The sequence below is a fragment of the Penicillium manginii genome, assembly GCF_028828005.1.
Source record: "Penicillium manginii strain IBT 31320 chromosome Unknown utg000001l:1.0-3466041.0:1.0-3467806.0, whole genome shotgun sequence".
In the NCBI taxonomy this organism is placed as follows: Eukaryota; Fungi; Ascomycota; class Eurotiomycetes; order Eurotiales; family Aspergillaceae; genus Penicillium; species Penicillium manginii.
The window spans coordinates 1811515-1830720 of NW_026643102.1; the positions used below are offsets into that span (position 1 = coordinate 1811515).

Below are 19206 nucleotides of genomic sequence, written 5' to 3' on the forward strand. Positions count from 1 at the left end.
ACACCCCACTGGCGAGAATCGAGATCGGGATTCGTGCGCTCGGCCCCAGTCTCCACTATTGACAAGGGTACCGGCCTAGATGTGTAGCGACCTGAAACTTCGACGTTTTCGAATTTCAAAATGCTTCGCCCCCATGGTCGCCAGAGATTACCAGGAGCTGTCCGAGCCCCCTCAAAATCAATCTATCTACTCCGTCCCTAGCCCGCGCGATGTGAAGCGACCTCCACTACGGAGAGGGACCCGGTGACTTCGCTTGCTCCCGAAAATAAATGAAAATTAACTAAAATTGAAAAATGACCAGGGTTTAATCCATTTCGGGGCTGGTTCTGGGAAACACGAGACGTTTGTGCCGTTCTGGCCGTGGCTGTTCTGGCGTTGACTCCTCCCTGTCCCTTTCTTCTCGTTTTTCCCCTTCTCTCTCTTTCTTTGTTGCGATACTCGCGACTCTCTTTCTGCTCGAAGAGCTTGAGGCTCTATCTTTCTCTTTTCCCTTCTCCTTTCGCGTCTACTGTGAGTGCTATGGTACTATCCCTCTATCCAGCCCTGTTCACAACCAGATACTGGCTTGAGGTCGGTGCTCAAAGGTCTGGCAACACAAGGATGCATTCTAATATGAAAGTGGAATCCAGGCATCTATTGTTTTGAAACATCGCTGGTTTGACACGAGCGATTGTTCCTTTCTTGCAGTCAGCGTTGATCGGTGGTAAGATATTGCCATTCACAACCCACCAGACAATGTTAGGAGTAATCTGATGTCTAACATGCAGGCTCTCAACAGTGGCATTGAATGCCTTTCCATTCTTTTGTGATATTCGACCCAAGCTTCGACCTACAGCGTCCAAGCTCTTCTTCATTCTCTCGGTATTTGTCTTCGGTTTAGACATTTACTCTTCAACTTCATTCTTTCGACCTTCTGGTTATTTCGGCACAGTTCATTCGTTTCGTGCCTTTGCCTGCCATTCTATTCTTTTCTCGATCAGGGTATCGAGCAATCTAGAATCTTGATTCTATCTATCGACACGCGCTTTCGACTGTGACCTTAACCTTGCCAGATCCTTATTGCTTCTTACCCTGATGCTATAAAACGGCCAAGTCTTGCACACTATCCACCACACTTCGATTCTTGTTTGAATATTCACCTGCTTGAAGAACAGCCAAGGATCAATGAGCTCAAACCCTCCAGCAAGTTCTGGCCCGGGAGCACATCCTGGGCCTCGTCCTGGAGGACCAGCACCTGATAGGAAAGGATCCGTTAAAAGGGCGAGGGAGCAATTGGAAGCTGGTGTACGTCCAACACGGGGCCCGCCAGCCATACCCGTAGCTGCAATTCCAAGGCCAAATCCACCACCACCACGGAACGTTTCCCAACACACGCAATGGCCTCTTCCTGCTTCAGGGCTCCAACCGCGTCCTCTCAACCCGCACCAGCACCCCAGATATCTCGGTCCCCGGGGCCCTCCTCCGCAAAGACCGTCGCGTCCAAATGAAATACCCTCGCAGATGCCATCCCAAATTCCATCACCGTCTATTTACTCTGTCAGAAGTGGTCTAGACTCGGAGACCAGCTCCAATTACCCATTCCCAACACGGCCAGCTCGATCTTTCTCTCAACCAAAAGCTTACCAGAACCATCCGCCACCGCGCCATTATGCAGCCGATGATGGCTCGTGTCCGAGTCCCACAAGCACAGTTGATATGACGCCGCGTATTTCAATATCTACTGAAGATTTGTTCCGCCATTCCACGGCTTCTAATTCATCTTCTGTCCCAACTGTTCCTCCAATCCTATTGCCAGAGCCGCCTCTGCCGTTGGGTCACCCGCAAGCCCGGACAGCAGGGCTTGTTGCCCCAAGTGCTCAGAAGACTCGTGCCCGGAGATCCTCCGTCTCACCCATCCCGGAGGAATTCCCCAACCCCCGCCAAACCTTTGGCTCTCTTGCCTCTAGCCGTGCCATTCCTTCGAGCTGGGGCTCTGGACCGGCTGAATCAGAAATCCTGGGGGCTTATCTTGATGTGGACTCTGACGATGAAAAGCACTCAGGGGGTACCATCCGAGAAGACAACGCCGCCCTCGTGAGAAGTGCCAGCGTTGGCAAGCGGGGGAAACCAACAATGCGTACAATCATGAAGTCCAACCCTAACTCCGAGTTGATAATTCCGGATGTCCCCTCGACCCAGCACAAGGGCGATTCACAGAGTGACATCTCAGATGGTGCTGTCATCACAGTAGCCGCCATTGGTAAGGCTATGCGCCAACCGACCCCAGTCCGTCGAGCATCTGCCTCGACCGTGTCAGGTGAATCGTACATTGATCCCGAAAAGCCTCGTTTTGCGCACCCGGTCCCGGACCACATGGACGTGTATCGAGATACTGGTCTGGAAAAGGAATTGGAGGCTCTGCCTGCTGCCGCGCCTACCATGAGTGACAAGCGACCTGGTGGCCGTAAACCACCTCGTCTGGATATCGGCGCTGTACGGAATGCCGAAGCACGCGGAAGTCTCTCCAGCTTGACTGACCTGATTCGACGGGCGACTAAGCTCGCCTCTAACCTTGACCACGGAAGAACAGCGAGTCGGAACGATATGTTGGCGGCAGACGCAGAACCAAAGGCTCCATTTGGTGAGTCCATTTTCTAACCCGAGGCTAGCTAAAGAAAGCTCCCACTGACAAGAATAACAGGACGACGCCGTAACTCCGGCTCCATTTCTGATATCCTGCACATGTTCCCCAACCCGGCCCTGGATACCCCCGACAAGCCCCGCGGCTCCTGGCCCGTATTCTTCGGCCGATCCGGTCTACGCAACGGTGAAGCCCTCGGCTCAAACGCAGATGAGCCTCTTGCCCAAAAGCCTCCGCGCCGGTGCTGTGGCATGGCGCGAAAGTGGTTCATTATTCTCTGCGTGATTTTGTTCGTCATTGTCATTCTTGCCGTTCTCCTCCCCGTCTTCCTGGTTGCTGTCCCCAACGAAAAGTCCAGCAGCGCCACCGCCACCTGCGCCACGTCTAACCCCTGCTCCAATGGCGGCGTGAGCGTTTCGAGCGGAAGCCAGTGCTCATGCGTCTGCGCGAACGGATATACCGGTTCCACATGCACAACATCTGGTGATAGCAGCTGTGTCAGTTCGAACGTGGATAACGGGACAATCAGCAAGAATGCCACGATGGGCAGCTCTCTGCCAAGTATCTTCAGCCAGTCCAAGACGAACTTCGACATCACCCTCGACCCCGTAACAATCATGGCGCTATTCAGCATGAACAATATCTCCTGTAAGACGGAGAATGCGCTCGTTGCTTTCAGCGACGTTGACCGCAGCAGCAACAGCAGCAGCAGCAGCAGCGGGACCAGCCGGCGATCCCTTGACCTAGATCTAGACCTAGGTCTCAGGCGAAGTAGAGGAGGACTCCACGAAACCCACCCCCACACACCTGGCCGCCCGGTCAGAGCAAACAATCAACGGAATCCTCGTCGACGGCTCCGGCAACCACAGAGGGTCCAGCGAAACCAAAACGACGTCGATCGCGGCGAACCCAGCGACGGCAACGACCACATCGACCAGCAGCTCCAAGGCCACGTCGACCGGGGTACCGGAGTCGGTGATTGAGTTCTCGCAGGTGGCTGTGCTTTACATTATGCAGGATACGGGGTCCCTCGATACGACGCTTTCTTCCGAGAAGCAGATTGCGTCGTACTTGAGTGGTTCGTATGCGACGGCGAGTTCGCCTTCATTGGAATTGATGGGGACTTACTCGCTGGACTTTGCAAATAAGACGATTACCAGGGAGGGGTCTGGGTTGACGGTGCATTGATCTGCTCGTCACTCCGCTCTGCCCCGTACTCCGCAGTTACTCCTGAACAGGGGTCTAGCTGACTAGTAGTCGGACTAGTCTATCAGGACGCGTGTATACAAAAGTACATTGGGAGCTGTCTTGAAAGGGGGAAACTTAGGATCCGATGTATAGATATCGATACCGTGAGAGTAGTATGTAAATAGGTGTTGAGGCGTGAGGTAATACCATAATGTGCCTTCTACTTGTTCAATTCCTATAACTACTAGATATATACCACACTGTAGTGACTGTACACTGGCTTGCATCAACAACTGCCGGCCAACAGAAAAAAGCTTAAATGGAAACTGCCAAGGCCGGCCTCGGAGAAGATCATTTCCGCTTTAGGCCGACAGATGCTGTTGAAGCACGCCACCTCCACGCTGGCTGACGTGCTCACTAGGTCACGTGGCTACCGTTAAATGCTGTACGGCCACGCACTTGGCTTACTGCGACTACAGTATATCGTGTATACTTTATATCTGGTATTCTCAGGATCTACTCCGTAGAACCTGTGGGATACGGGATGAATGAAGAAGACCCTCACCCGAGGGAGGCGGAGTCTTAGTATCAACTAAATGCCGCCCCCTGAAAATCCGGGAAGATCCCCGCCATAAACGAGTACGCGAGTCCGCGGCCAGCGGAGATTGCTTACGTCTACCTTCAGGGTAGTGGAGGTACATTAGGTTATACTATGTACCTGTAGGCGTAGTGGAATGAGAGTGTCCATAGGAGAGTATGGTACTAAATAGCCAGGAACACGGATATACTTCGATATAGAGCATAGTTAAGGTATACATAGTACGCGTATGGGTCCTTGGAAGTGTCCCCTTGGAAATCCTTGATATACTGCAAACCTCAATTCGAAACATGTTCGAGAAGGTCCATTGCAGCAAGGATGTGCAGGATAGGCGGGCAGCCCCTGGTTCTCCAACAGATTGAATTCTGTCTGGACAGACTGGACAAAGTCAGCGGGGCCAAGACTCCAGCAGACTCCACTGTTGACGACGGTCTGGGCGATTACAGATCAGTCCATCCATGCGTGGCCCTTCCATCCCGGTTTACCCTTCTACAGAGTTCCGAACTAGAAATTCTCACCTTTCCCACTTTTCTTCCTTTCCTCTTCCCTTCTCCTCTCCTTCTTCTTCATTCTCTCTTATCCCCTCCTTCTCCCTCATACCCTCTCTTTCTCTCTTCACAATGGCCAATTCTCCCCACGGTGGTGTCCTCAAGGACTTGCTCGCCCGTGATGCTCCCCGCCACGAGCAGCTCAGCACCGAGGCTGAGACTCTCCCCGCTGTTGTCCTCACTGAGCGTCAGCTGTGTGATTTGGAACTCATCATGAACGGTGGTTTCTCACCTCTGGAGGGTAAGTCATAATGCTCAACTTGTTTCTTTCTCTGCATCTGAAATTCCATGGCTTGGCAATCGCGTCATGCTGCCCCCCCCCCACTATCCACCATGGATGGAGTCTGAAGTATCTGAAGTATTGCGCAATTCCACTGCCAATGCAAATGCCAATACCTTGCTTACTGCATTGTCAACTGGTGTTGTCAATGCAGTTACCAATTGGAATGCTATTGGCCAGGAAATACGACTTTTGCTTTTTTTTTTGCTTCTGATTTTTCCTACCTCATATTTCCACTATATTTTTTTGCGGCGCGGGCGGATCTCAATTACGGAGCGGCAATGCTAACGCCGATCTTCTTTGCTTTTTCTAGGTTTCATGAACCAGGCTGATTACAACGGGTATGTTCATACTCCAACACTCCAAGATTCTTGGATTAAACTTGAAGTCCCTTTGAAATCAAAATTACAATACTAATGCCACTTCTCTAGTGTCGTTGAGAACAACCGCCTTGCCGATGGCAATGTCTTCTCCATGCCCATCACCCTCGACATTACCCAGCAGGAAATCGATGCTCTGAAGCTGCAGGCCGGTGCTCGCATCACCCTGCGTGACTTCCGTGACGACCGCAACCTGGCCATCCTGACCATTGACGACATCTACCGCCCCGACAAGTGAGTTTCGACAATTCCCCGCTCCGCCCGGCTTCCACTTTGCTTCCTGTCGGACTCCGCGACCCCCTCTGTCGATCTCCACCCGTCACGTCTGGATAATATCATTTCCCTTCCTCGTGTTGCTGCGTCGGTGTGGTGAATCGCTCGGAGGTGGCGTCGGGTCGAGTGCATGGACCATTTGCTATACGCAATGCCTGGACCGGGCGCGGCTCCTTTTAATTGTGGGTCTGGCTGACGTGGATTCTTTTTTTTGTTTCTAGGACTAAGGAGGCCGAGCTTGTCTTCGGTGGAGATCCCGAGCACCCTGCTATCAAGTACCTGAACGAGACCGTCCAGGAGTTCTACATTGGTGGAAAGATTGAGGCTGTCAACAAGCTGAACCACTACGACTATGTTGCTCTGCGCTGTATGTTTTCCCTCGATTCCCCAATTGAACCAATAGCCTCTTTCTCGCAATTAGTATACTAACCTCAACTCCAGACACCCCCGCTGAGCTCCGCGTTCACTTCGACAAGCTGGGCTGGTCCCGCGTCGTCGCTTTCCAGACTCGTAACCCCATGCACCGTGCTCACCGTGAACTGACCGTCCGCGCGGCTCGCTCTCGCCAAGCCAACGTCCTGATCCACCCCGTCGTCGGTCTCACCAAGCCCGGTGACATTGACCACTTCACCCGTGTCCGCGCCTATGAGGCCCTCCTGCCCCGCTACCCCAACGGCATGGCCGTCCTGGGTCTGCTCGGCCTTGCCATGCGTATGGGTGGTCCCCGCGAGGCCATCTGGCACGCTATCATCCGTAAGAACCACGGTGCCACTCACTTCATCGTTGGCCGTGACCACGCCGGTCCCGGCTCCAACTCCAAGGGCCAGGACTTCTACGGCCCCTACGACGCCCAGCACGCCGTTGAGAAGTACAAGGACGAGCTCGGCATCGAGGTTGTCGAGTTCCAGATGGTCACCTACCTCCCCGACACCGACGAGTACCGCCCCGTCGACCAGGTCCCTGCCGGCGTCAAGACCCTGAACATCTCCGGCACCGAGCTCCGCCGCCGTCTCCGCAGCGGTGCCCACATCCCCGAGTGGTTCTCCTACCCCGAGGTCGTCAAGATCCTGCGCGAGTCCAACCCTCCCCGCAACGCCCAGGGTTTCACCATCTTCCTGACCGGCTACATGAACTCCGGCAAGGACGCCATCGCCCGCGCCCTGCAGGTCACCCTCAACCAGCAAGGCGGCCGCTCCGTCTCCCTCCTCCTCGGCGACACCGTCCGCCACGAGCTCTCCTCCGAGCTGGGCTTCACCCGCGAAGACCGCCACACCAACGTGCAGCGCATCGCCTTCGTTGCCTCGGAGCTGACCCGCTCCGGCGCCGCCGTCATCGCCGCCCCCATCGCCCCTTACGAGGCTTCCCGCAAGTACGCCCGTGACGCCGTCTCCCAGTCCGGCTCTTTCTTCCTCGTCCACGTCAACACTCCCCTCGAGTACTGCGAGAAGACCGACAAGCGCGGTATCTACGAGCGTGCGCGCCGCGGCGAGATCAAGGGCTTCACTGGTGTCGATGACCCCTATGAGGCTCCCGCCAAGGCTGACCTGGTCGTTGATGCGTCTAAGCAGAGCGTTCGCTCTATCGTTCACGAGATTATCCTTGTGCTTGAGAGCGAGGGTTTCTTTGACAAGTCCCAGTAAAGTTTTGTAAAGGTTCTGGACTGATGGCTTTTTTTCTTTATTTCCTTTGTTTTGATGTCGACATATAGATATTCGCTTTTTAATTGCGACTGGATTCCCCTATACTAGATCCTGATTGAATGGATTTTGTTATCAATGATTTTCTTTTTTGGTAGTTGTAGATTCGTGCTGATTAGCCAGTACTCGCATACTCTGCTTATGAATAATTGGAATTCAACGCTGGGACATTCCTAATGAGATGCGCACTGGAAAGAAAGGGGCCCTGGTTTTGGTCAATGCGGATGGCTTGGGTAGTTAGATGTTCCCTCTTTTCTAGACCTGACGCCTCGGTTGATATCACGTGATGTGAACAAACATAGCAAACCGGCCAGACTCATCCATCTCGCGCGCATCTTCAATTCAATCTCGCATTGAATTGAGCCACCCAAAATGCTGTCTCGCAATCTTGCTGGTCGAGTACCAGCTCGGGTGCGACCAGTGCAGACATCAAGGTACCCTGCACTTCACTCATTCCGACCATTTACCCACCGTACTCGACTGCAAATATCCTCGCCGTCAGGTCGTCCGCAGCTACAATTCCTCTCACCACAACCACTCTCACGACCTATCCCACCACTTTCAATTCACCTGCGCAAGCATTTCGGCCGCTTAGTATCAACGACTAGTCGCGAACATTACAAGAAACGCTTCGGCTCTACCGTGAAAACAACACTCACGCTATCCGCCGTCTTCTTCCTCTTCTCAATCATCAAGCTCGGCATATACCAAGAAGACATCGAGCACAAATGGCCATCACCGCCAGAATGGTCCTGGAAGTCTCGCTGGTGTCTCCGCTCCGCACAGGCCCTGCAACACCCTGAATACACAAACCGCCTCTTGACCGATTGGCCCATGGTAGCAGGCTACCTCAAGGAACTCATCGAACGACTGGAGAACGTAGAAGGCGAAGGCGCCGGTATCTTCGAGCAAGGAGACGGAGGATTCCTCGTTGAGGGCGTCGGTCTAACAGGCCTCGACATCTCTGCCAAAAGCGAGCCCTGGCGCCGTGGCTACTTCCAGGCTCTTCTCGGCGCTGCAAAGGCCGCCGAGAACCTGGAGGGCTGGTTAACGGATAAGAAGCAGCGTGTCTCTGCTCCAGCGGAACACGTTATCGGACCTTCAAACCCGCGCCCTAAACCCATGCCCGCGGCTGCAAACTACGTTATCCACGAGGAGGATTGTGAAGTCGCGTCTCCGCCACCAGAGAAGTTCTACATGAAGATCCTGACGACAAACGGCTTCGACACGAACCAGAAGGTCGAGGCCGCACTCGCCTACGCCGACTGGCTCGATTACAAGGGCCTCGGCATGACAGCAGGCGACATGTACATCTGGGCACTAGACATAGCCGCAGGCGGAATCCCAGGCGACGCCGACACCCTCGTCGACCTGAAAACAGGCATATTGAAGAACACCAGCCCCTCACCACCATCGGAAAACCTAATGCGCGTCTCAACCGCACTAGCCGTTCACAACGCCCGCCAGGGCGACCTCCCAACCGCCCTATCTCTCTTCACATCCGTCCTCAAAGCCTGGCGCAGTCTCCCGCTAGTCCAAGACTCGCAATTCATGGCACCACCACCACAGGGCTTCAACCCGCTCGCCCCGGCATTCAAACTCTTCGCAACACTCTTCATCCCGGCAGAATACCCGCCAGCCTCCCCAACAGGCAACGACCCGCCAACCCGCACAACAGGCTCAGCCTGCCACGAAGCAGCCCTAATGACCTACATCGGGGAAATCCTCTACGCATCCTCAAGTCGCGAGCACGGGCTAGCCTGGACGCGCGACTCGGTCGAAATGGCCGAGTCAACCCTCGCAACCCTGCACAATTCGCCCGATCTGGCCTCCCGCGGCCGCTGCGCGCAGTGTTTGAAGGTCGGGCTGGAGAACTGGCGGACCATGGTCTCAGCGCTGGTGGAGAGTGCGCGCGAGGAGCAGGTTGAGAGCCTGGCTTCGGCGAAGAAGGCTTGGTATGGTGGCGCTGATCAGGCGAAGGTGAAGGCCGAGCAGTTGAGGAGGTGGGAGGCTGAACGGGATATCCTTCAGCATCGGATTGAGGAGGTTTTCCCGCTGCTTGATGGGGAGGGCGGGCTTGATACGCTTGCTGGTGGTGGCTCTGGGCTTTTTGTGTAAATTATTCATTGCATGGGTTGGTTTTGTTCTGACCGTGGAGGGCATGGTGTTTTTGATTGGGGTTGGGTGGGTGTATATAGGTCTTAGTGATACTCTTCAATCTAACTACTACGCGGTTCAATGCCGTTGAATCTCCATTTACTACTCACGAATCTGAATAAGGGCGAAGTAGCTCTTTCGATCAAATTGACTGATGCTTGTGTTCGGGAGATGGTTCTAATAGTATTCAGAGATCTATACGGGCTTTCAAGGCAGACCTTGAACATGGAAAAGCTGAGGTCAGCAATGGACACTAGGAGGGGAGCACATTGAGCATAAGGATGAGAAGAAGGACGGCAGTTGCTAGAGGGCGTCGTTGAAAAAATCGAAATACGTCTGGAGCGCCAATAAAGGGAGCCAGGGCATGGCAATCTCGGATGGCCGTATAGTTGGGCGGAAGTGGGAGTGGCCACAAGGCTTTATGTGAGCTGGCAGGAGCCGATTCCATTGCTACGTTACCGTTTTGTGAAATTTGTTATCTGTCTTAGTATGGCACTACGCTGTATCTCTTTTGTCCTTGTTACGGTGGGAGTGGCGTTGTCATCGTTCTGGTTCCCGTTGGGGGAACGCATACAGGGCTATTACTTCCGAAAGTGTGGCTGAATTGAGATATAGAATCTTGAATTGAATTGCATTACATTGAGGTAAAAATCTGAATTCGCGAGCAAGCTGTTGCACCCCTAGATCCAGAAATGCAGCAAATATCATCCGCGGAGCGTAATGGTTGATGGAACAAGGCCAGCGCCTCGAAAACCGAGGGCTCCTAATCACCGTCACTGGGGGTCCTCATCGTTATCCTCCTTCTCACCAGAATCACCTGGGGAATCTAGCTCTTGGAGCTTCCACGTATGAGAAGAATCGAAACACTCTACCTTGAACCCGGCACACTGAAGGCAAGCGTAGAAGTATGCACAAGTCTGACATTTCAGGTAAGAACCATCGATGTCTCGAGTGCAGATAGTGCAGTACAGATTAGCAGACTCATCTCTCAATTTGACAACCACGCACTCTTTCCCTTCACTAGTCTTGGGAGCTTCGATGCCGATTTCTTGAGCGAATTGGCACACAATGTCGACCATGGTATCTTCTCCAGAACCCGCCGCCCACCAAAGCAGATTTCGTCCGAAGCCGTCTTCAAAGTCGCTTTTTTCTTTAGCGAAAGTGATCAATTGTTTAACCACATCCACGTGGCCATTCCTGACTGCGACGCAAAGAGGGGTGGCACCGTAACGATCTCTAATACTTGCAGATGAATTTGATAGAAGAACCTTGACCACATCTTTGTTACCATTACTAGCAGCGTAGAATAATGGGGTACGATTGTAGACGTCCAGAAAATCAAAAATATAAGCTGATTGATGGATATTAATACAGTGCAAAACGAAGGGAGCATTCGATACAGAAGGGCTCTCACCTGTAGGCTTTTCTGGATTGTGATCTACCAACACCTTGATTAGAAGCTTCACGATCTGAAGATTGCCATTGAAGGAAGCCAAGTGCAAAGGTGACATTCCAACATGATCTCGAACCTGGAAATCTGCCTCCGATTCCAGAAGAAGTTCGACAATTGGCAAATGCTCGTTTAGACAGGCAAAGTGCAATGCGGTCTGCCCTTCAATGTCAGATATGGAGATATCGGCACGCTTGTCAACGAGGCATTTCGCCACATCTAGGTGGCCATTTCGGGATGCAATTTGTAATAAAGAGTAACCATGTATGGCTGTAATATGGATATCTCCCCCGCTGCCAAGAAGAAATTCGACAATTGGCAGATGGCCATTTCGGCAGGCAAGGTACAATGCTGTACATCCTTCATTGCCAGATGTAGTGATATCGGCACCCTTATCAACAAGGTATTTCACCACATCTAGATGGCCATCTTGGCAGGCAAAGTGCAATGCTGTGCATCCTTCATTGTCAGATGTAGTAATATCGGCACCCTTATCAACGAGGTATTCCGCCACATCTAGATGGCCATCTTGGCAGGCAAAGTGCAATGCGGTCCGCCCTTTGATGTCAGATATGGAGATATCGGCACCTTTGTCAACGAGGTATTTCACCACATCTAGATGGCCATTTTGGCAGGCAAAGTGCAATGCTGTGCTTCCTTCATTGCCAGACGTAGTAATATCGGCACCCTTATCAACGAGGCATTTCGCCACATCTAGATGACCATTTTCAGATGCGACAAGTAGTGGAGAGAATCCATCCATATCAGAAACATTAACCGCTCCCCGTTCTCAAGAAGAAATTCGACAATTGGCAGATGTCCATTTCGGCAGACAAGGTACAATGCGGTCCGCCCTTTGATGTCAGATATGGAGATATCGGCACCTTTGTCAACGAAGTATTTCACCACATCTAGATGGCCATCTTGGCAGGCAAAGTGTAATGCGGTCCGCCCTTTGATGTCAGATATGGAGATATCGGCACCTTTGTCAACGAAGTATTTCACCACATCTAGATGGCCATCTTGGCAGGCAAAGTGCAATGCTGTACATCCTTCATTGCCAGATGTAGTGATATCGGCACCCTTATCAACAAGGTATTTCACCACATCTAGATGGCCATCTTGGCAGGCAAAGTGCAATGCTGTGCATCCTTCATTGCCAGATGTAGTGATATCGGCACCCTTATCAACAAGGTATTTCACCACATCTAGATGGCCATTTTGGCAGGCAAAGTGCAATGCTGTCCACTCTTCATTGTCAGATATAGTAATATCGGCACCCTTATCAACGAGGTATTTCGCCACATCTAGATGGCTATTTTGGCAGGCAAAGTGTAATGCTGTGCTTCCTTCATTGCCAGACGTAGTAATATCGGCACCCTTATCAATGAGGCATTTCACCACATCTAGATGACCATTTTCAGATGCGACAAGTAGTGGAGAGAACCCATCCGCATCTGAAACATTGACCGCTCCACCGTTCTCAAGAAGGAGCTCGACAATTGTCAGAGAGCCGGACTTACAGGCAAAGTGTACCGCCGTCCAGCCTTCAGTACTCGATGCTGCAGTGTCGGCACCGTTATCGATGAGTAACTTAACAATGCCCAGGTGGCCGCCACCTGAAGCTAGCATCAATGGAGTTAGAGTACCACGAATTCTGGGGTGACTGCTCACGCCTTTCTCGAGGAGAAGCTTCGTGAATTCCGAATGCCCTTTTGCTGACGCCCAAATCAGGGCTTCTTCATCATCATCCACCGTCATGGTATCAGAATTGTGTTCAAGAAGAATTTTGACCATCTCGAGATTATCTCGGTGCATTGCAAGTGACAGAGCCGAAGGTTTCCCACTGCTGTAGATGCTATCAGCTCCTGCCTCGAGAAGAAGCTTGAAAACCTCGACATGATTTCTTTGAATAGCGACAATTAAAGGCGTATGTCCACGAGAAGTCGCGGCGTTAACATCTGCTCCGTGTTTGAGTAGTAAGGAAACGATTCCTGGGTTTCCCTTTGCAGAAGCACCCATAAGGGCGGTCCGACCTTGATCATCGGGAACATGGATATCGGCTTCTTTTTCAAGTAGCATCTGCACGATTTCCAAGAATCCACCTCTTGATGCAGCATGGATCGATGTAAATTTATTAGCACGCTGAGCTGTGGTATCTGCCCCATGCTCTATCAATAGACGAACAATATTCTCATGTCCCATTGCAGAAGCAGAATAGAGAGCCGTAGCACCTGTCTTAGTTCGAATCTCAAAATCAGCACCCTTTCCAATAAGTAGTTCCACAATCTCAGAAAAGCCGAGGTCTGCAGCAATATTCACTGGTGTCCAACCAAGTTTGCTCTGGCAGTCAAAATTAGCTCCGTGATCAACCAACAGACGGACTATCTCTACATGGTCCTTAAGAGCAGCACGAAAGAGAGCTGTTTCACCGTTTTCACTTGAAACCTCAATGTCAGCACCCTTTTCAATGAGCAACTTTACAATCTCAAGATTGCCTTCAGACGCAGCAAAAATCACCGGTGTTTCGCCCTCTGCATTCTGGCAGTCAAGATTCGCTCCGTAATCAAGTAACAGACGAACTATCTCTGTGTGATCATAAAGAGCAGCATGAAAGAGAGCTGTTTCACCGTCTTCACTTGAAACCTCAATGTCAGCACCGTTTTCAATAAGCAACTTTACAATCTCAAGATTGCCTTCAGACGCAGCAACAATCACCGGTGTCCAGCCATCCTCATCCTGCCGATTGATATCTGCCCCATGACTTATCAATATAAGTGCGATTTCGGCATGTCCACCACCAGCGGCGTCATGTAGCGGCGTAGTTCCATAAATGCCCGGCAGCTCAATATCCGCCCCCTTGCTTATAAGCAACTGAGTCAACTCTATATGGCCTTTGAAACAAGCAACTTTGATTGGGGTCTCTAGTGATGGGCCGGACTTAAAATTGCATTCTGCCCCCGAATCGAGAAGCAGTTGAGCTACCTGGACTCGACATCGATGTACAGCGCAATGAAGTGCACTATTGATCGCGAGATTGGCCGAATTTTGCAGAAGTAACTTGGTCAGCTCATAGTGCCCTTTACCCGATGCTATCACAAGAGCATCAACCGCATCATCGACAGTTGACTTTATGGTCAAGTCGGCCCCATTATCAATCAGCAGCTTCACGATCTCCAGACTTCCCATGCTGCATGCTGCCATCAACGGTGTGAACCCGGAGCTACCCTTCTCATCGACGGCAAACTTTTTCTTTAATAGAAATTCTGTTGTTTCGGTCAAACAGAGGAAGGACGCATAGTACAAAGGGTTTGTTGATGAAGTTGGGTGGGTTGCGTTCGATGGTGCCTGCCCGCCTTCGCTCTGAGAGCCATCTGAATCATCTGGATCATCTGAATCATCTGGATCATCTGTTTCATCTGGATCATCTGTTTCATCTGGATCATCTGTTTCATCTGAATCATCTGAGTCTTCTGACTCAGCCACTTCATCTTGATCAAACCAATCTTTCCAGGCACCCCAATTTGAATTCTGGGTATCGAAAAGATGGTTGATGCGTTTTACTAAATCACCATCGTGTATATCTCCAATATGCGCATGATTATGCCAGAATCTGGCGGCGTATTCCCGAAACGAGCCAAGCATTTGGTTTGTTTTATCATCGGACGTCTCTTGCCACACATACTCGCAATCCACATAACAAAGGCACATCTTTGCCAGAAATGTGTTTTCCATGACTTCGATAGACTTGTTCAGTCTGTTGTTGGCCTGAAGCAGCCCTCCTTGCCCGGGAAGATTGCAAAGTAGATACTCCTTGACAGAAAAATGGGCCAAGTGGATCGTTCTCAGTCCAGGCTGAGATTCAACATGCGAGGCTCGGATTTCGACAAGAGATCCACAAAGCTGAATAATTTCGGTATTGATATAATCCTCATCAATTGAGTCCGGAAGTTCGTCCAATTGGACTTCGTCGCCATCGCGGTCAACCGACAATGCACCAGTCATCTCGGAGACTGATAGTGGCCGGAAAGCAAATGCAGCCCATCGGAGCAATTTGATCGTTCTCTCTCGATCTTCTCCTGGCAAGTTAGAAATTCTCTTCCAGTTTCGGTCGTATGTATGCTCAAGTCCAGGCGGAGTGGAACTGATTGCCTGTTCAAGTTTCTTTTGACTTTTCCCACTTCGTAGGTGATCTTCCTGCATTTTGATCCAGAGAAATTGTCCGTTGCATTGCTCGGCCAGCTTTTGAGCAATATCTTCCCGTGATGCGGCTGGCCTGGAGGATAGCTTCCTGCTTACCACGCTGCGTGAAAACGCCTCCACGTCAGAATGTACATCTTCGGGTCGAATCTTGTACTGATAAACGGAGGCATTTTGAGTCCCTAGGTCTTCTGAAAGACAGCTCCGAATCTCTGGTTCGTCACGACTGACTATTAGAATTCGGGTAGAGGTGCCGACAACCGCTTTTTTCAGGGCGCTCAGAAATTCGAGAATGGGATTATCATCATGGGATGCTTGCCCATCACCAGACCAACAACACTCATCTAGACCATCTATCACGAATGTGCACCGTGGTATGGCCATAACGACCTTGTGGAGAAGCCTCAGCGTATCGCCACGACTCGCCTTCACAGGGTGTTCTGAATCGGCGGACCATATCTCATGAACCAATGCGAATACCTCTGGTTTACGCAAGATTTGAGCGAGCCATGACCTTATGGCGAAAAAAGGATCATTTCGGTCCTCAAAATCGGACGAAAGAAAAAAGTGGCCTAATGGGTCTTCAAGTTGTGATGACAAGCTGTGAATTATACTTGCACAGATGATTGATTTTCCAAAACCCGCAGGTCCGTTAATCCAGAGGATTTTCGCTCGGTCATTAGGGAATATAGATGACGCCCAATCGAGAAACCATGGCCTGTCTAGAGGCCAATCGCATGTGCCTTCAATGCGTTTCTCAATAAGTGTTTCACAGAGTTCGTTGGGAGAAGTAGAACCAATGAGCCACGCGTGAATATCGCGCCGTATTTCATCTATTACCATGTAATATGAGCTCGGATCAACCGATCAGATTGAATGTTACATACCTTTCATTTCAGCCTCGATTCTTTGCAGCAATGCTTGGAGCTCTTCTTTCCATGCTCTGCTTTCTTGTATTCCATCTGAATTGGTCTCAGATAAGCTACAGCTTGAATGTCTTCTGAAGGAAGTCCTTACCATGTGATAGATTTCCATCCTTGCCCTTATCTTCATCCTCGATTGGTATCAAATGGTGAAGATTTTCTACCAAAGATGTAAATAGCCCAACCTGAGAAACTCTTTTGGCTTTGGCCCCAAGCGCCCACTTCAATTTGTCTCTTTTAGAATCTCGGGGAGGTTCTCGCGTAAATAAAGGTGGTTTTGAAGTTTCTTTATTCTTTTTTTGAGAATGATTGGAAATGATCTTCTCATCGCCACGACAAACGCCATCAATCGCTATGAGCAAGCCTTTGACGGTCGCACTGGTTTGTGGATCACCAAGAAGGTCGTTGTGTTGATCTGATATTTCTTGACCTTTTAGTCCAACGGATGAGCCCCATTTCTCAAGTCTGAGCTTCTGAGCATTGTACTGGGCCTGAAGAGCACGGTAATCCGTGTCATATTCTCGCCATGCACCGACCCGCTCAGCAGCATCCAGGCAGGTGCTGAACAGGCCGGCCAAGCTGATTATACCGACAGCAAAACTCACAGGCTCCATGAAGCCCAATATACACTCGAGAATGAGCTGGTCGTAGTTCCAGTGAACCGTGGTATCATGGGGGGTTATTTTGGTTGAGCGGGGGTTGAGGGGTGGGGCATTTCAGCCCTCCCCTCAGCCTCGTGCGTTGTTCTTCTAAAAAGCACTAGATTAGACAAATTTTGCATTGTCAGCAAGATGGTGGGGTCTTATTTGTTGCAGCGACACGCACTTGTACTCAGAAAGAATAGACTGACCCACGGGTGGCCAATAAGTTTTGTTTTTATTCTTCGGGCTGACTGCAGATGTTAACCTGAATGAGTAGTAGAAAATATAGTTACCCTGATGTGTCCAAGCTTATTAAGCAACTTCAATTTGCTAAAATGCCCTCAGTGGGGATATCCCAAATTGGATCATATTTTATCAAATGGTATCTAACTATGTAACTCGACCTTACGGTTGCTGACGGCAGTAGGGGCTGTAATAAAGTCCTTGATCTCAATTACCACGACAAGAATACTATACCGATCATCCAGTGACGCTACAACCTTGGTATATGCTAGCTGTGAACTGGAATTTGAAGCAAATGTGATAATTCTATTTGATGCTCACCACTAAATATCTCTTGAGACAGATTGAAGGCCTTGAATAATATCAGCCTTGAGATCTTCTGCCTCTTCAATACCACAGCTGACACGAATGAGCTTCTCATCGCAGACTTTATCGCTCAACGCGCGCCACTCCATCAAACTTTCAACTCCACCCAAGCTAGTAGCATGTTGGAACACATACATTTTGCTTGGAAGCTTCTGCGCTTGCGACTTAGTTTTCATGACAATGGAGAAGACCGGACTATGGCCACCGGGCATTTGCTTGGTCAGCCAGCCGTCTTTGATATCGGCCAACTGAAGTGAGCTGTGCTGGACAGTCTCAATAGTTTTGCTGACTAGAGAGCCATCCCTGGCCTTCTCCTCGGTTAGCCATTTGACAAGCTTCATGGCGTTCTCTGCCTGTCGTTGAATGCGCAATTGGAGTGTCCTAACAGAACGAATACCTAGCCATGCCTCAAAAGAGCCCATGACTGAACCAATATACTGGCGATCATTGTATAAAGTCTCAACCCAGCCTTGCTTCTCCCTCTCGGAATGCACAGCGATAAGTCCACATAACATGTCCGAATGACCGCCGAGGTATTTCGTGCCATTGTGGATAACAAGGTCGGCGCCCAGCTGAAGAGGGTCTTGTAGCGGCGGGGGTGCAAATGTAGCATCGACTGTGAGGTACGCGCCCACAGCCTCTGCCTTCGCTTTGTAGTAGGCAAGGTTTCGTGCCTCGCCTGTTGGGTTGACGGGCGTTTCAACGTGGATCACATCTCCGGCCTCGGCCTGATCCACATCTTCCAGCGTCAACTTTTTAGTGCCATTAATGCGTGACATGATGTCTACGACACCATGAATACCATGATAGCCCTCAGTGAGAAACACCCGCTTGGGATTGAGGAGAACCATGATACCGTGGAAGGCAGATAAGCCGGTGGAGTAGGTCACCACGTGGGCGCCAAAGAGACTCTTCAGTAACTTCTCTAGCCTGTTGGAGTTGGGGGCCGTGTAGCGTGAATAAATATGAGAATCGTTCGGCGCGTTGGGCTAGAAGGATGCCGGCAGAATGTCAGAGCGTCTCTGGTAGGTGGAGGGGGAAGTGGATGAGAAGGTATCAGCATACATCCAAGTTGTTCATAAATTTCAGATTCTCGGGATCACGGGCATAACGGTAGTTGACAGCGACATGCATACCAGGAGCAATGGCTCGGTGGGGTGAGTAGAAGTCGTCGCCATGGATGGCTTTGGTTGCCATTGACATGTTGGGCAAGGCCTCGTCGAGGGCCTCGCCCGTCAGAATAAAATTTTCACCAGATGACATTCTGAAATTGAGGATGTAGAGGAACCAAGTCACAAAAAAGCAAAAGGGTGATGAATCGTGACAATGAGACGGAAAGTCCACGGGTGGTCAGAGTATTAGACAAGAGGATGTGACGAGGAAACTTATGTGCGAGAGTTTAGTTTGCTGCTTCGGACAACGAGACCAACGGTAATCATCAGACATTTCAGCACCCAAACACAGCAAATAAACAGCCCAGCTCCCTGGTTCCACTTATGCCCCATTGGCTCTTTAAAATTTGACCACACTTATTTGGTGTCTCAGCCCTGCGCCTTATTTAAACTCATATCCATGAACATGTGTGGAGTAAATCGCTCGGAAATGAATTATCATGTCTCGGAATCGATCGCAACTATTTGTG

General features: G+C 50.7%; 5 protein-coding genes across 5 annotated transcripts; 3 read left to right on the plus strand and 2 right to left on the minus strand.

Moving 5' to 3' along the window:
- Positions 1 to 1500: 1500 nt before the first annotated feature.
- Positions 1501 to 3808, plus strand: N7533_000653 (uncharacterized protein; the record flags this gene model as incomplete). The annotated part of the gene is made up of 3 exons (XM_057097303.1): positions 1501 to 2620; positions 2681 to 3268; positions 3387 to 3808. 3 exons carry the CDS (start codon positions 1501 to 1503, stop codon positions 3806 to 3808), a joined length of 2130 nt encoding a protein of 709 aa, XP_056965796.1.
- A 1218-nt stretch (positions 3809 to 5026) lies between these two features.
- On the plus strand, positions 5027 to 7527 carry sC (sulfate adenylyltransferase; the record flags this gene model as incomplete). Its single annotated transcript, XM_057097304.1, has 5 exons — positions 5027 to 5195; positions 5548 to 5575; positions 5666 to 5848; positions 6109 to 6254; positions 6329 to 7527. 5 exons carry the CDS (start codon positions 5027 to 5029, stop codon positions 7525 to 7527), a joined length of 1725 nt encoding a protein of 574 aa, XP_056965797.1.
- A 429-nt stretch (positions 7528 to 7956) lies between these two features.
- Positions 7957 to 9702, plus strand: N7533_000655 (uncharacterized protein; the record flags this gene model as incomplete). The annotated part of the gene is made up of 1 exon (XM_057097305.1): positions 7957 to 9702. The coding sequence occupies one exon, from the start codon at positions 7957 to 7959 to the stop codon at positions 9700 to 9702; it is 1746 nt and encodes a 581-aa protein (XP_056965798.1).
- An 812-nt stretch (positions 9703 to 10514) lies between these two features.
- N7533_000656 (uncharacterized protein) lies at positions 10515 to 16928 on the minus strand (the record flags this gene model as incomplete). The annotated part of the gene is made up of 4 exons (XM_057097306.1): positions 10515 to 11905; positions 12076 to 16224; positions 16279 to 16353; positions 16409 to 16928. 4 exons carry the CDS (start codon positions 16926 to 16928, stop codon positions 10515 to 10517), a joined length of 6135 nt encoding a protein of 2044 aa, XP_056965799.1.
- Positions 16929 to 17521: 593 nt separating this feature from the next.
- N7533_000657 (uncharacterized protein) lies at positions 17522 to 18827 on the minus strand (the record flags this gene model as incomplete). Its single annotated transcript, XM_057097307.1, has 2 exons — positions 17522 to 18553; positions 18630 to 18827. 2 exons carry the CDS (start codon positions 18825 to 18827, stop codon positions 17522 to 17524), a joined length of 1230 nt encoding a protein of 409 aa, XP_056965800.1.
- Between the last annotated feature and the right edge of the window lie 379 nt (positions 18828 to 19206).